The sequence below is a fragment of the Nannospalax galili genome, unplaced genomic scaffold (assembly GCF_000622305.1).
Source record: "Nannospalax galili isolate Female #2095 unplaced genomic scaffold, S.galili_v1.0 scaffold674, whole genome shotgun sequence".
NCBI classification, from domain to species: domain Eukaryota; kingdom Metazoa; phylum Chordata; class Mammalia; order Rodentia; family Spalacidae; genus Nannospalax; species Nannospalax galili.
In genome coordinates this window covers 408740-424992 of record NW_008335202.1, presented here as the reverse complement: position 1 = coordinate 424992, position 16253 = coordinate 408740, and the positions used below count along the sequence as shown (strand labels likewise).

General features: G+C 40.9%; 1 protein-coding gene across 4 annotated transcripts in view; it reads left to right on the top strand.

Moving 5' to 3' along the window:
- Positions 1-11910, top strand: part of Dock4 (dedicator of cytokinesis 4) — a 492219-nt gene extending 480309 nt beyond the window's left edge. For 2 of the 4 annotated variants that reach the window (XM_008829790.3, XM_008829791.2), the window contains 4 exons: positions 193-265; positions 2032-2145; positions 5172-5233; positions 9252-10237. In XM_008829790.3, coding sequence (XP_008828012.1) covers positions 193-265; positions 2032-2145; positions 5172-5233; positions 9252-9725 — 723 coding nt within the window. In that variant the 3' untranslated portion in view covers positions 9726-10237. Of the gene's footprint in view, positions 1-192; positions 266-2031; positions 2146-5171; positions 5234-9251 lie in introns of all 4 variants that reach the window. The other 2 variants (XM_029561952.1, XM_017797318.2) reach the window with 2 other exon arrangements.
- Positions 11911-16253: the final 4343 nt, after the last annotated feature.

Genomic DNA, 16253 nt, shown 5'->3' with positions numbered 1-16253 from the left:
ATTGCTTTCTTTTTCAAAGTCTTCCTTCTTTTCTCCTTAAATATTGTTGAATTATTTGTTCCTAAGCTCATCATACCATATAGAAAATATTTTGAGTAAAAAGTTTTCATAAGGAGATAATCATATCATTTTCTAAAAGACAGCCCCTGTCAGCACATTCCATCATAAAAACAGACTCTTGTCCCTTTGCAGAGGATGCTGTTTAATCACATTGGAGATGGGGCTTTGCCCCGAAGTGACCCCAATCTTTCTGCACCTGAAAAAGGTGGGTATTAACTAGCCCCTCGTGGGTCGTGGATGCATCAGGGTTTGTTGCGTCTTCATTTTCTCCAGTCTTCCATGCCATGTGGCAAGCAGGGTTCCAGATCTTTAATGATCAAGACTAGTGTGGTCTTTAGTGAATTGATGAAAGACAGTAGTTATTCATGATCCATTCTCCATCAACTACTAAGGGCAGAATCCGAACAAATTAGGAACCCCTTTGTGTAATGACTTTCTGCTGTCACTCAGGGAGTCACCTAGGCAAAGCCTGCTCTTCTTGAAACAAAGTTACCAATTAGGCCAATAGTTCAGCACATTGAAAATAGCAGCTTCCTAGATTGATTCTGTCTTCCCCATCCTTTGTCTCCTTCACAAAGCTCATTCAGCCAGCTCATCTGTTGTTTGTGGTGACTCAGACAGGCTCTTGTACAATTAAATACTGTTTAAGCATTGCAATCCAGTGCATAATGGAGTGTGCCCTGCCTCAAGGTCATGCACACACAAACAAGAACCAAATGAATACATAGCAGTAAGTAGCCAATTAGCAACATGCAGAAGAGGAAGAGCAGATTGAATATGGTTTCCTCAACTGTGGGGGTGGGGACTTGGAGTAAGTCACCCTCTCTCAGGGTCAGATCTCAAAAATAGCAGTCCCACAGGCCAATGAATCAAGACTCCCTAATGAAATGTCCTAGTAAAGTGCACTTTAATTGCCCTCATTAAGAACTAGACTGTATTACCGTTTTGGCACGCTGATACATTAACGGTAAAACTTTCCAAAGGGAGATGGAAATTTGTGAGGTCCTGGCCAATGCTATTTTAATGCACAGATTTAGCTTTACTCTTATAAGTCAAACACTGAATTTTACCAGTAGAACCTAGGAATGTGCTACTATTCCCAACCCCATTACTAAGGAAAACCACAGAGAAAACAGAAGAAAAATAATTTTAGAATAATTTCACCCCATTAAAGTGGTAATTTGAAGGAATACAATGTGGGGATCCTCAGTATGTCCATGAGATGGCAGTGTCTGCACAGGAAGCAAGCAGGAGCTGGGGCTCCATAGTTTAAACTTCATTGCACAGTGAGTGTTCATAACCTTGTGTGTCCTGCCTGCTTCCTAGCAGGGCTGTTCATATTCCTGCATCGTAATGCATGAAGCAGACAGATTACAAAATAAAAGTGACATTGTCAGAAGTCCATATTGTTTTCTCGGGACTTCTGTGTAACTCCTTGATTAAAGGCGAGTGTCCTTTCTTCACAGCGCTGGCCCCCGAGATGGTGTGGCACCCATGGCTCTTCTTCCCCAGGACTCTGCCACACAACTGAAGTATTAGAATGCATTTATTTGCCTTCTCTTTGGGTGCCATTGTCCAGAAATTTCTACAAATAATGTTTTAAAATAGACTAGTGGCTGTATTTTCCATCCGTTTTTCAACATCTAAACACTTAAAATTCTCAGCAGGTTTCTACACTCTGGCATATATTGTAGTCCCGTTTGACAGCTTGAGGGAAATAAAGAGGCCTGCAGTCACCCAATTAAATGTCAACTCGACTGTTAGGTAGTCAGTTAGAGAGAGGCTTAGTATTCAAGAAATTCCTTATTTGTTTGGGGTTGGGGTTTTGCTTTTGCTTTGTTTTTTGTCTTTTTTTTTTTTTTAATCCAGTTGATATTTTTCATTCTGGATAATTTTGACTTTCTTCTAAGATCTCAAGTGTTCGAAGGCAAGGCTGGATCGTGTGTTTTTAGCTGTGTTATTCCCTTCCAGCTGTGAACCCCACCCCTAGCAGCTGGAGCCTGGACAGTGGGAAAGAAGCCAAGACCATGTCGGATAGTGGGAAACTTATCTCTCCCCCTGTCCCTCCAAGACCCACACAGACTGGTGGGTATTTGAAGCATTTGAACAATCACTTTTATAAATAACTTTTATTAACTACTTCAAGTTGTTCTGAATTCCTCAGAGAAAGGTAGGCTTTTGGTTTCTGAGGTAAAAATCGTGATAGTGACATAATGCACTTAGCGTGTTTTCCCCATTTCCTAGACTTCTGTTACACAGAGTCAGACAATGGTCTATTTCTCATAAGCCCCTCAGGTAGGTTTTGGAGAATGCTGTCCTCCTCCAAGCACCATCCTCAGCTTTCTTGGTCTGTAGGCCACTCACATTTCCTCTGCCCTTGCTTGCACCAACCTCCGCTTACTTGGCTGCTTTCTTTAATCTTCTTCAGCACTGACATCAAGGTTTTAGTTGACCCAAATAAGAATTAACTCATGGTGAGGTGACTTTGAGGTGCCTCCAGTATCCTTAGTTATCCGCTGCTTTGAGAGGTCTGTATCTTACTCCTCTAAGGGCTGGTGCAGGGAACTGCATTTCCTTTAGCCGTGGTTCAAGAAGCATATTCTGAAACCTAACCTCATTTCTCCTGAGTCAGAATTTTAGCATTCCTGAAATATGGCCTAGAATCGGCACTTTCCCAAGCCATTCTAGCCATTCTTCTCATCACTAGATTCTGAGAAGTGCTAAGAATAGATCTAAGAAACTTCCAGCTTGAGGGTGTAAGCTATGATGATCCCTGAGTTCCAGAGAGAGACAGATAGACAGAAACTGATTCTTTTATGAATTTATAGCAGTAAAAGTCCACCTTTCCTATTAAACAAGCCACTTGCTTGGTGACCTGTTTGGGAGGGAGGTGCAGTTTTTAAGAGGGGCACCAGCTTTGCTGACTACCTACTCTGGTGACAGGGAGTCTAGTCAGCACTTACCTGTGACTGTTGAAGCTTTACGAATACAGCTGGCAGCCGGGTGGGCATGGTAGCACAGGGCTTTAATCCTAGGCAGAGGCAGGTAAGAATCTCTTGTGAGTTCAAGGTCAGCCTGGTCTACATAGTGAGTTCCAGGCCAGCTGGGGCTATAGGAAGACCTGTCTCAAAAAGACCGAAAAAAAAAAGAACAAATACAGCCGGCCTAAAAAGAAAAGATGGTACTATTTCCTTCATCGTTTTTAGACTGAGCATTCATGTTCCATTAGCTATGGTCTAACATCGCTTCCATTTATTTTTACCATTTTTAAAAATAAGCTGCATAGTAGCCAATTTGTTCTCAACTTGTTGAAGCTAAAAGTCAAGTCATCAATAATTTCTGAAAGGCGCATGAGATGTTTAAACAGAATGAGAAATAACTTTAACTTTATTGATCGTCTGCATTAGTGTATCAGTCTGACCGTGGGAAATGAGGACTCAGCCAGATCATTTCTGTTTCCTTTGTGACATGCATCTCTCACATTTAACCTGCAGTCTCCAGGTTAAAAGCCTGGTGTGTCCCTGAATCTAGGAACTTGAAAGACATTGTTAAGAAACAATAAGATTGAAAGTTCTTACTATGGAAAATAATATCCGTGCTAACTGGGTTCCTTGGTCAGTTCCAACTTGACATCAAGGATGCTAATGGACCTCTTAAGTATGTGGAAAGTACCTTTCCAGAAAAAGTAGCTGAGAATGAGCAAGTAGTAGGTATCAGGGCTGTGTGTAGTAACCAAGACTGAGTCAAGAGCAACTGGAAATCTTGAACTCTGCCCAAGTGGTAGCAGAAGGAGAACCCCCATCAAGGCTGGTTTCTCTGTCCATACCTGATTTTCTTCCCGAGTCAGCACCTACAGTGCATGAGATCAGAGACAGAGCCCTGATGTGAGACGCTGACGGGTCCGTCGGCATGCAGGGTAGAGGCCCCCACAGTGTGGCAGTAGGCTACTCTCTGTGGTCCCTGAGGACTCAGCTCAGGCAGGTGAACGGGCCTCTCTGGAGTGACTTGGCAGGGCTACCATCCCTTCTGCACTGATTGCTCTCATGTGCTGTCCTGATGTCATCATCCATGGTCTCTGTTGTGGGGCTGTGCAACTGTCTGTCTTTTGTTCTTTTCAGCCTTTCTGTAGTTTTCTTCTGAGTTACAAATCTTAGTGTGACATCTGGGAGAGTGGCAGGTAATCACAGAGGACCTCTGCATTCACCACAACCTGTCTGTGTGGAATTGGGAAGTGTGGCTTGTCCTTACCCTGTTGACTATGTCACAAGCTGCTTTTACACTATGCAGTTATGCTCCAGAGAGCTGGATCTGATCCAAAAGTACACACACACAGGCCAATACCACCACAGATACTGGGTCCCAAATGTCAGACCCCAGAATCCAGAGAGAGAAGCAGAGATCACTTTTCCTCACCATGATGATGATATCAGAGAATACCACCACTCAAGGGGCTAAGGGAAGACCTAAGCTTGGACATGAGGAGAGAAATGGGAACTGCTCGCCTCTTGTGTAGACATAAGCAGGCTTTTCATCTGTGCTGAGAGATGAGGTGAAATGGAAAGCTGACAAAATAAATCTCCACTGAGGTATTCTAGGCTGCCTACGTGGCCTTGATTGTCCCATTGCTTCTCAGACCAAAGCCAACAGCTGTCTCCCAAGGACTCCTGACATCTTATGTCAAAAGCACCTTATGAGCTAAAGAGATCAAGCAGTGAAAAGTATCTGGATTTGGGGGAAATAGGATATTTGAGCTGAGTGTGGAGATACACACCTATAATCCCAGCACTTGCCATGTAGAGGCAGGAGGCAGGAGTTCAAGGTCATCCTTAGCAACATGTTGAGTTCAAGGCCAACTTGAGCTACATGAAACCCTGTCCTTATACTCTGATCAAAGTACTGTGTGTGCACTGGTAACTTTTCACTAATTGGCCCATGTCTTGGTGAGGAATCTGTTCTAGAAGAACATCATTTAGTTTCTCCTTGATCTTCGCCGAGGAGATCCTTATACACTGGACCGTCTATCCAGGTTTTTACACACAGAACACATTTACAGAGAGGCTGCTTTCTGGTTTTTCATAATTGAAATGTTCTTTCCCTCTCTTCATTTACAGCTTCGCCAGCAAGACACACAACATCAGTATCCCCCTCACCTGCTGGGCGGTCTCCAATGAAGGTACTGGCCTCTCCTTCACCTGGGACCAGAGACTGGTCCTGATTTCTTTTTTCTCTAAATCTCAAGTATGTCAAAAGGTGCTTTCACTTTCACAGACAAGGCAAAGAACATATCAAGAAAAAGGGACAATGGGCAAAGAAACAGCTCTGCTTTTCCCCTTGGGGAGCATCACCCATGAATGTGCAACCCTTGCTGTTATAGTTGTTGATTATTGGTTTTATTGTTTTTATTATTGTCATCTTTTTTAATTTTTAAATTTTCTTTTTAAAATGTGTATGAATATTTTGCCTGCATGTATTTAAGTGTACCTGTGTATGCAATGCCTGTGGAGGCCAGAAGAGAGAGCCCAACACCCTGGAACTACAGTTGAGGGCTGTTGTTAGATGCCATGTGGGTGCTGGTAACGGAACCTGGGTCCTCTGCAAGAACAGCCAGTGCTCTTAACCACTGAGCCATCTCTCCAGCCCCCACATTATCATTATCTTAATTCTCCAAATAGTGGCAGTGAGAACTTACAAACTGTAAGTACTGAAAGAGAAAAGAAATATGGTCACAGTTTAACTCCTGGGATATTTTCAACTTATGCTTTTGCTTTGAAGCACATTAAAAACACACACACACACTAAGATTGAAAAGCATCAATAATCAAGGTCTACTAAATAGTCTTCGCTGGGTTTTGGCCTTCATCATGAACCTCATCCATTTTGACAAAGCCAAACTCAACTTTTTCTCCTTTAATATTTTGTACTAAATATGTCTCACAGTGCAAATGCATACTTGATTAGGTAATACAAGAGGTTAAAAATGGATTGAGAAATTTCTGGGGAACAAACCAGCACGCTTTAAAAGGTCAGATGTTTGAACTGGTATGTAAATACAGGGTATTTAACATCTCTAAATATATAAATCCCTTATGAAAATAAAGAATAATATTTAGCCTTTATCCATATTCGATCAGACTTGCTGCAGGGCTTGTCAGTACATGTGAGAGGGCGGGTGTTCAGAGCTGCAACCCCAGGCGCAGCTAAGAGGCTGAAGTGTGGAAGAACAGCTTGTACAGAATGACTTAGGATTTACACACTCTGTGTCCTCTGTGTTGATGAGATAGTTCTGGCTAAGGTGGAAAAGACAAATTAGCCTCCACAAGCGCGTGGGGGCAGGTTGTGACCCAGCAGCGCATCTCTGCTGCTGAGGGCACCTGCCGATAGCAGGAGAAACAAAACCAGAAAAGAAGAAAAAGCTCAAAAAACGTGTGATTTCCTTTTATTGCCAAATTTTCTGATGTAAGATTTTGCTGGTAAGTGCAAATTATTTTCTAGTTTTACTGTCACTCTGCAGTGCAGCTGTTGCCATAAAGCCCGTGTGACAGCATCTGCTTTGGAAGCCATTGCTGTAATCCTGATGTGAGAAAAGAAAGGCAGCCTGGCCTTTCCACATCTTTGTATCTTCTGACTCAAAAAGCAATCCCACATGGTTCTGAAATTACTATGTTTTTAAAATGACGTTGCAAAGTAGAAATAATATAATAAGTAACGTGGGGGGGTGTGTTTTTTTGGGGTTGGGTGGGTTGTTTTGTTTTTGTTTTTGTTTATCTGAGGCAAGGTCTCATTATGCACCCTGGCTAGCCTAGAACTCACGTAGACCATTCTAGCCTGGAGTTCACAAGATCTTCCTGCCTCTGCCTCCCTGTGCTAGGATTAAAGGTGTGCACATCACACCCTGCTAAGAGATTCATTTTTTTTGAGGGGGGGTCTTTTTGAGACAGGGTCTCCCTGTAGCCCCAGCAGTCCTGGAACTCGTTATGTTACTATGTAAACCAGACTGGCCTTGAACTCACAGAGCTCCGCCTGCCTCTGCCTCCCAAGTGCAGGGGTCAAAGGCATGTGGCACCACACCCAACAAGAGATTAATTCTTAAAGAGCAAAAGCAACCTTGCTCAAGTAGCTGATAAACAATTCCAGTTAGCAAGCTGGTCTGCATTGCCTCTCTATAGACCTGCATGTATTTGTAGTGGCTGGAGACAGTCTTGTAACTATGTCTTTATAAATGGGGCTTGAAGGAAGAGAAAAGAGATCACATGACCTAGGTTACTTTACATGGCACAATACCACCAAGTATTGAGCTTTGCTATGATTAGAATGTAGTTCACTAACTTATCTGATAGAATTTGGGGTATATTTTTGTCAACATTTACATGTTAGAATTACCCCTTTACTAGAAACTAAACTTACCTCTTATTTTGAATTCGAGCTCTTTCTTTTTAATATCAACAAATTTGGCTCTCATAGTTCACCATGTGCTTAATTTTACGCTCCTATGAAATGATTTATGTCTACCAGCATTATTTAATTTAAAAAGAGAAAAACAGGGGCAGCACAGATAGCTCAGTTACTAACGTGCTTGCCTTGCAAGGAAGGGCCTGAGTCAGATTCCCAGAACCCATTTAAAAATGCTTGGTATGGTGGCATGCACTTGTGATCCTAGTGCTATGGAGGTAGACAGGTGCCTGTTGGCCAGCCAGCCCAGCCTACTGGGTCTCCTGGAGACCAACATAAAGTTAGCCTAGGATAACATTTCTTGAAGTGTGTACTGTAAAACATTAATCTATAAGGCATGAGGTGATAAGTAAAAAAAAAAAAAAAATCTCTTTAAAAAAAATGGGGTAAAAAAAAGTTTTTAAGTTTGTTTTTTTAAGTATAAAACTTGTACTGTAAAACATTAATCTAAAAGGCATGAGGTGATAAGTAAAAAAAAAAAAAGATCTCTTTAGAAAACATTGGGCTAAATAAAGTTATTGAGATTGTTTTTTTAAGTATACAACCTTAACATACTACTAATATGTTTTCAATGCACCCAAAGAGGATGTCATAGACAGCATTTCCCACTGGGGTCTTCAGGTCAGAGACTATCTCCTAGGATTCCTTAGAAGTTCTTAAGATACCAGCTTTTGGGGGTGGGGTAGCAGACTCAGATGCCAGACAGAGCCAGCTGACCAGGTTGGCTGGAGCACCATGTGGAGAAGTGGGGTCTATGGTAAACTGAAGTCTCCATACCCCATCCTTAAAGGGCAGACAGACCCTGCACAGCTTCCAGTCATCTCCGTAAGCAAAGCTCTGCTGCTGTTACAGAGCTCCTGACTCTCTAAAAAATGCCTTTAAGCTGGAGCTTTATGTTAACATCTTCCTAGTTTTAAAAATTAGCAACCAAATTAGGTTTTTTGAAAACATGGCAGATGAAGTGGCTCACATCTCAGGAGGCAAGAGCTCGGGGTGCTGTCAGTTTGCAGCTTTGGTTCAGAGTTCTCCTGTCTTCGCACAGAAGAGTCAATTACAAGACCTCCAGTTTTGTCCTACCCACTTGGCCTCAAGTTGCTGTGTCTTCTTCTCCTGCCTATCTGCCAGTTATTAGCATGTGGGCTGCTGAAATAGGAAAGCAAATGGTGTCGCCCAAAAGCTTTACTCCCTAGTTCAGATAGGACTGATAATGTATGCCTCCAGATTCTCTTGCTGATTCCTGTCTTCCTCTGCAAGCAACCAGTGAGGTGAGCTGGTAAATGGTGAGCCAGGCAGATTAGGGTCTGATGGTATTTTCAGTCCTGCAACACTTAGATTGAAGTCTGGCGTTTGTCATAGCTTGAGCTATCACAAATACCACAGGCCCGGTGGCTTAGATAACAGACTTATTTTCTCCCACACCTGGAGGTTAGAGGCTGGAGGCTGGAGGCTGAGGCTTGGAGGATGTGGTCAGTCCCAGGCTTCTCTGTGGCTTGTTGATGCAAGCCACAGATTTCCCTCTGCACTTTTCAGATTTCCCTGAGTCAAGTTTATCTTTTAGAAGGAAACTAGAAAGGTTGGCTTAGAGTCATGGAAGCTTCCTTAAGTATCAAGATGCAGCCACCTGCTGGGCACTGGAGACCGGGACTTCATCACGTGGTCCTGGGGAAACGTGGCAAACTTTGCTTGCGGTGTCCCTGACTGCTGTCTCTCTTCTCGCTTTTGTTCCCGCCCCTGTGGAACAGGGCTCCGTGCAGTCCTTCACGCCATCTCCGGTGGAGTACCACTCCCCAGGACTGAGCTCCAACTCCCCGGTCTTGTCCGGCAGTTACAGCAGTGGAATCTCTTCTCTCAGCCGGTGTAGCACGTCGGAAACCTCAGGCTTTGAAAATCAGGTGAACGAACAGTCGGTGCCCGTGCCCGTGCCCGTGCCTGTGCCTATGCCTGTGCCCGTGCCGGTGCCCGTGCCCAGCTTCAGCGGGCCGGAGGAGCCGGTGCGCAAGGAGAGCAAAACCCCACCCCCGTACAGCGTCTATGAGCGGACTCTGCGGCGCCCGGTCCCGCTACCTCACAGCCTCTCCATCCCTGTCACCTCCGAGCCACCCGCCCTGCCTCCCAAGCCCCTGGCAGCACGGTCCAGCCACCTGGAGAACGGCAACCGGAGGACTGAGCCCGGACCGCGGCCCAGGCCCCTGCCCCGCAAGGTCTCTCAGTTATAATTCACTTTTCTATGTACCTGCGATGAATTCTTTGCCGTTTACAAAATAAGTCTGATGAGAAGACATTTAGTGTAGGCACTTTAATATCTTACTCAGATCTTTGTTTAAATGAATGGAATTTAAATTTGCTTATTAATATAATGTTGCACAGTATATAAAAGTTACTGATCTAAAACGCCAGGTGTTACATGAAGTAGGGCTGAGTCTCATTAAAATGTTTCTCATTTGAAAGTGGTAAATCATGAAAAAGACACTTTTTGTATCTTTTTATGTTCACTTTTTTTTACATAGTTTAATCTTAAAACAATACGATATTGTCAAGCAATACAATGCGTGATAATGTTGTATATCTTTTTCTGAATACTTGATACTGAGAAAGCTTATCAGCCTGTGCACATCCTAACACAATGGTCCTTATTTTAGACTTTTGTAAATAAGGTGAGATTGTGGCTCTTCCCTTGAGCAGAATGTTCAGCTCCTGTCCTCAGAATTAAGGTTATGGCAGGCAGGTTAGACAAGATACTTAAGGGTTCAGAGGATTGGGACAGGAAGTTGTTTTGTTCTTGAAACAAAATGCTTCTTTGAGGTTGCTTTTGACATTTGACAGCTGTCTACATTCTAAAACTCTACTTTGTGAATTGGTTGCTAAATCTTTTAGTACCCTGATGCCATGCTATCTGCTGTATTTCTTTTCAAGGTGCAATTTGCTTTCAGAGTTCCAATCAGCTAGATTAAGTTAAAGACCCCAGGAGAAATGTTTACTTGCATTTTGTGCTTCCTTACTTGATGATTTCCTATATAAAACGTGTCATTGAAGAAGAGCAGGTATTCACGTATTAAATAGGCACAAATTACTGAGTCCTATTAACAAGAATTCAGGAATCAATACAGAACAGTATTAAATCAGTAGAGTGGAAGAAGAAAGAAACCTTAGCGAAAATGTATTAGCATGATTGAGTGGCAAAAGGACTTTGAAAAGGCAAGGGCATTAACTTCCAATCCTGTACAAAATGAAGAATTCCTCAAATTCTCCATTCTAACCATGGAGTTTGGCTTCTCTGCTCATACTTTGGTTGGAGGAAGAGGATTATGGGCCATTCTAGGTTGGTATTGCAATGTAGCATCTTAGATGGAAATAGAATAGACTCGCTGATGCCACGACTGTAGGAGTGTGAAAAAAAAGCACCTTGTATGTAGTAATGTATTTTGTATCTATGTTTTTTCTTTTACTGACTGTTTATAACACTCAAATGACAATAGGTATGAACTGTATTTTAAACCATACTGTTAAATATTTTCCCTCTTTTGTTGGGAAGCTCATCTTAGTTTAATTGTGTTTGTTTCTGTTGATAGATTACCTGGAAGGCAGTGAACACTTTTTTATATTCTCTTAATGAAACCATTCAGCAGGTATATGCTGTTGAGGCTGGTTATAGAGGTTTTCTATAATAAATGTTCAAGTATTTTTGTACATAACTGGTTAATTTTAATAAGAGATACCATTATGTGTAAAAAACAGTAAAAATAAAAGCAAACAATTGTGGATGCAGTATGATTGTTATAATTATGCCAAATACTTTATGTATGGAAAAAGAATATTTGTACATATGTGCTTTTAACAATTCTGCCATATTGACTTTACAATTTTGAATGTCAGAAAATTAATATATGTAAAAATATTTATGTTTAGTGAAAGTATTCATAATTGAGGAAAGGAACATATGAATTTTAGCTTTGTATCTTGCAAGTTTTGCAGTTGGAAATTTCTTGAACTAGCTTTTGCATTTGATGATAACACTTTGTGTTTGTAATCACATCCTAAAATATATATATATATATACATATATATGTATGTAGGAAGCTCCTTATTTCTGTTGTTTTAAAGAAGTAAAATCTTCCATTTAAATAAGCTGACATGCATAAGATAACAAAGCTTCTTTGATTTCCTCTTCCTGTGTAATTTAATAGGTTTCTGGACTAGTGCTTGGGCACAGAATAAAATCAGTGTTATTTGCTCTTGAAGCTTTTTTAAAAATTTTTGGCAGTAAACAGTTGACTTTATCATGTGTGTATATTTTAAAGCAGCTATATAGCAGAACATTTCAAGAGATTCTGATAGCTCAGATGTTCATGTCAATAGTTGCTGAATGGTAAATATTAAATAAAGTTACCAGATTAATCTCAATGCCTCTGTCTTTATTCCTGTCATCAATGTACCTTTACCTAGAATAGCAGCTGCAAAAATCTCTTGGTTCTATCACCATGATATTTGTAGACGTCTTTGTTGATAGAGCCTATGTTTGTTGCTATGGGACTCTGACCATAGATCATTTATGCCATGGAGAACAGAGGTTGCAAAGTTAACAGTATAAGTTACCATCACATGGAGAAGATAGCATTTACCTGGGCAGCTGAACATTAATTAGCTTGACCAGAGCCAATTTAACAAATCAAGCCATCAAAGTTTGTTTGAACTTGACGGAAAATGGATAAGCCTGGTGGACAAGAAAATGATCGAATGCTGTCTCTGCCAGCTGTGACGTGCTTTGTCTGCATGCCAGCTCTTCTCCCTGGCTTTGACAGAATGATAGGAAATATATTTGATAATCACTGCAAACTTCATTGACTACAAAATTTCCACTAAATAAAGCCTGTCTTCTAATTTCATGAGATGTGTCCATGCTGTGTTACGTTTGCATTTTTGTCAGTGCTAAACAAACAGCTGTGTTGTTAAATACCAAAACCCATCTGAAGGCCATTGTCAATATCTTCCTAATTGCCTCTCAATATTAGCTACAGGATTTTAGAGCATTTGTGGAGCATTTTCATTATAACTGAGCCCGCAAGTATTTCAAGTCTATGTACATAATTACAGTATGAATAACTCAGATTCCTACCTATTAAGTTCTTCTTTAGATTCTTATTGATCATTCTACCAAAGACAACATGAGAATAACAACTTGTACTCTTTTGTCTTTACACATTAAATGGTGGCTTGTACCAAAATGTATTATTACTGAAGCCTTGCCCTTACTTTATAAGAAAATCATAAAAAGGCTTTTGTTACCAATAGTTTGGGTCTATGCTAGGTGTCCCCACATTCTCAGCCTCTTATCCAGAGAGTTGAAAGAAGGGTTCACACAGATTTGGAAAAGTAGTAATTTTATTCAACGCAAAGCCATAGCACAGATCAGAAATACATTGTCCTAAGTAATAGCAGGCTGTATGAGTGAGGGTACTCAAAGGCCGCAGTTATTGTTTAGGGGCTTCCTTTTATGGACTTTGAGAGAAGGAAGAGTTTGGTTGTTAAGAGGTATAATGAGGATAGTTCTCTGCTTTGATTGACAGGTTAAGTTATAACCATTTTTCTCTACTGTGCATGTCCCTTCTCATAATGCATCTAATTTTAATCATATCCACATCCAATTATACATGGCATAAGATGATAAATAGGGGATTCTCCCTGAACAGTCTCTTAAAAGACATGTGTGCCTTATTGTGCATGTGCCCAAAAACAGTGTGCGTTGTCGAGTGCTGGTTCCCCAGATATCACCATATGACCATGTTGATGATACAAGGCTGAGCTTATCGCTCCATGCCACAAGGAAGTGAGCCCCATCTTGACAGCTCTCAGGGGAGCAAGAATATGATCAGGCTCCATTTAATTTTTGGAGTTCTGCTTAAGGCTTTGATAAAGATTAAGGCCATACTGTACCTGTTTAGGACTGGTAACAGCAAAGCAAGGACTTAATCACTACAATAAGGTCAGCACTACCCACCACCTGAGGGCCAATGTTTTGAGGCAATGTTTGAGAGATAATTGGTAGGAAAGAATTTGACTTATTCAAAAGCTAGCATCTTAAGATGATAGAGAAGCTGCTGACCTCAGAGTTCCATCTTGTTGGGCCTAGGGACACAAAGGGGTCTTGTAAAGAAGGAAAGGCAGACCTGGGTGAAAGGACCACATGCTAAGAGGAATCTTCATCATCCAGGCTGTGACTTTCCTTCTTTGGAACACTTCAATAGACTCAATTTCTTGGGATTAGCACATTTAGTTCTTTTTAGACAGACATGTTACTTTCTGCAAGTTAAATCAACATGAATTTTGTTAATTGATTTGAACTAAAGACTTAGGAGAGGAGTTACAAAGGTGAGCAGGTGTTCTGAGTTCTGTTAATCTAAAAGAAAAATTATTTAGCTGATAACATCTTAAACTATTTGGATGAGAAGTCTCCTTTGAACTTAAAATACTGAGCAAAAGTTAGGGGATACAACCTTTGCAAAACAGCTAGGAAAACCAAGTGTGACTCATACCTACAATCCTAGTTGAGAGGCTGAGGCAGGATGACTGCTGAGTGTTTGATGCCAGCCTGGGCTACATAGTGAGTTCCGGGCCAGCCTAGGTTACATAAGACCCTGTCTCAAAGAGTTAAACAACAGCAAAAACGTAGGAACAGCAGCCTTACAAAAGGACAAAAAGGATGGGAAACAAAACGAACTTGCCATGTACAACTTCTCAATGGAGCTACCATTTACATTCTGAGAGAAAAGGTTCAAGGAGTCTTAAAACAACTTTCGTTGGACACTTTCTATTGAGTTGATAGGTCTATTGAGAAGTTCCTATTATGAATAACAGTTATTTCCGTGGACAAGAAATTAATGGAAGAGTAGAATAATGCTAATGAACATTGGAATAGGAAGCCAGTTTGATTAGGCATAAGTTGTAAGAGGTTGTTGGTTTCCTTGCTCAACAAGTATTTTTGCATTGTTATAATCATAGTAGACATACACTTTTATTTTGGTCTATGTTAATAGTTCTTACTTTCATACTATGACATGCATGTAAAAGGCAAAGAACATATTCAATTTATTTAACCATTTCTCTGTTATTGGACATCTTGTTTCTAGAAACATTTTTTGTTTGTTAATATTTTATTTATTATTTTTAAATTATTTATTTAATAACCACATGATTAAAAGAAGCATTTCATTACAGCACTGACATTTTCAATAACAATTTCCAGAGCTAAGCTGCATCTCTTTCAACATTGGCTGTAAATTTTTAGGTTCACGGTTGCATTAAAACAGTTATAGAATATTAAACTCAGTGTAAACCCTATAAGACATAAAATTGAATGAGGTTTTAACCTTTAAAAAAGATCTCCATTTCATTTTAAAATATACTGTTTCATACAGAAAAGCTTCTCTTTTTTTTTTTTTGGTCTTTGAGATAGGGTCTCCCTGTAGCCCCAGCTATCCTGGAACTCACTGTGTAGACCAGGCTGGCCTTGAACTCACAGATATCCACTTGCCTCTGCCTCCCAAGTGCTGGGATTAAAGGCATGCGTCACCACGCCCAGCTTGAAAAGCTCATATTTAATGCAACTAACACATGTTTGAGCATGTGTCTCTAATCTCTATATATCTGATTATTACTAGTCCCAGTCGATTACTTTCTGAGATCCTTGGCACCTGAGCATGGATATAAAGTAATCAGGTAAACTTCAATTGTAATGTTTTTCGCATCTACTAATTAACATGAAGCAAATATTTATGCTTCTTCCTCAAATATAACTCATTTTTTTATTTATTGATTTTTTTGTGTGTATTTCATACAGAATATCCCAAACAATCTTATTCATCTATATACCCACATCCCAAGTGGCACCCTCCCATAGACCCCCTCCCCACTACAGCCAATATATTCTGTCATCCCTGTTACTGTCCTCTGTGTTGTCAGTGCCCACAGCCATTCCCCAGTGCTTGTCCATCCGCTGAGTCTAGTCAGCTTATCAAGAGTTCCTTGTTGTAGTAAGATCACCTCTTCCTCATCTAGCAGCAATCAGTTGCCAATAATCCTTTAGATAAGATTGGGGTCTGCTGATCATTTTCCCCATTCTATGCTGGGTTACTATCTGGGAGTCTCTTGGGCCACTATGGCCAGCAACTTGAAGGTATCTCCTGTCTGGCATTGTTTCTTGTTATGTAGCCTTTAGCTATACACGTGGACTCTTAAAGAATTATATTGATCCCTTTAATCTTTGGTTATACGTTTCTTTTGGGTGTTTAAGACCATGAAGTTGGCCCAGATAAACCAATTTATTTTTATTCTTAAGGTCGTTTGAGGATCAGGGGTCACATGGGTTTGGGAGGAGCCCTTGGTGCCTTTCTTTTACCAGTTCCATCTATGTGAAGATAAGTCAAAAGTCCTGGTCAACCATGGCTGGCTTCATTTGGAAGCATGGAGGAAATGTTTCTTATGTGTTGACCTTCTTCTTTGTAGACTGGACACTGGTTCAAGTCCATTGGTGGGGTCTCCATGGCCTCCTTGATCAAGAGGACAGGTGACTCACCACAGTTACAGGACATTTTGAGAGATGCTCCATAGTCCCCTGGAACTTAGTCAACCTTGGAGGGCAAGGAGCAAAAACTGTCCTAAGTCTCTCTGATCAAATTAGTATAGGCCTCAAAATATGGCTGTTAAACATCCAAGAAGGTTAGTTCCACCAGTCTGGTACTTTTAATTAT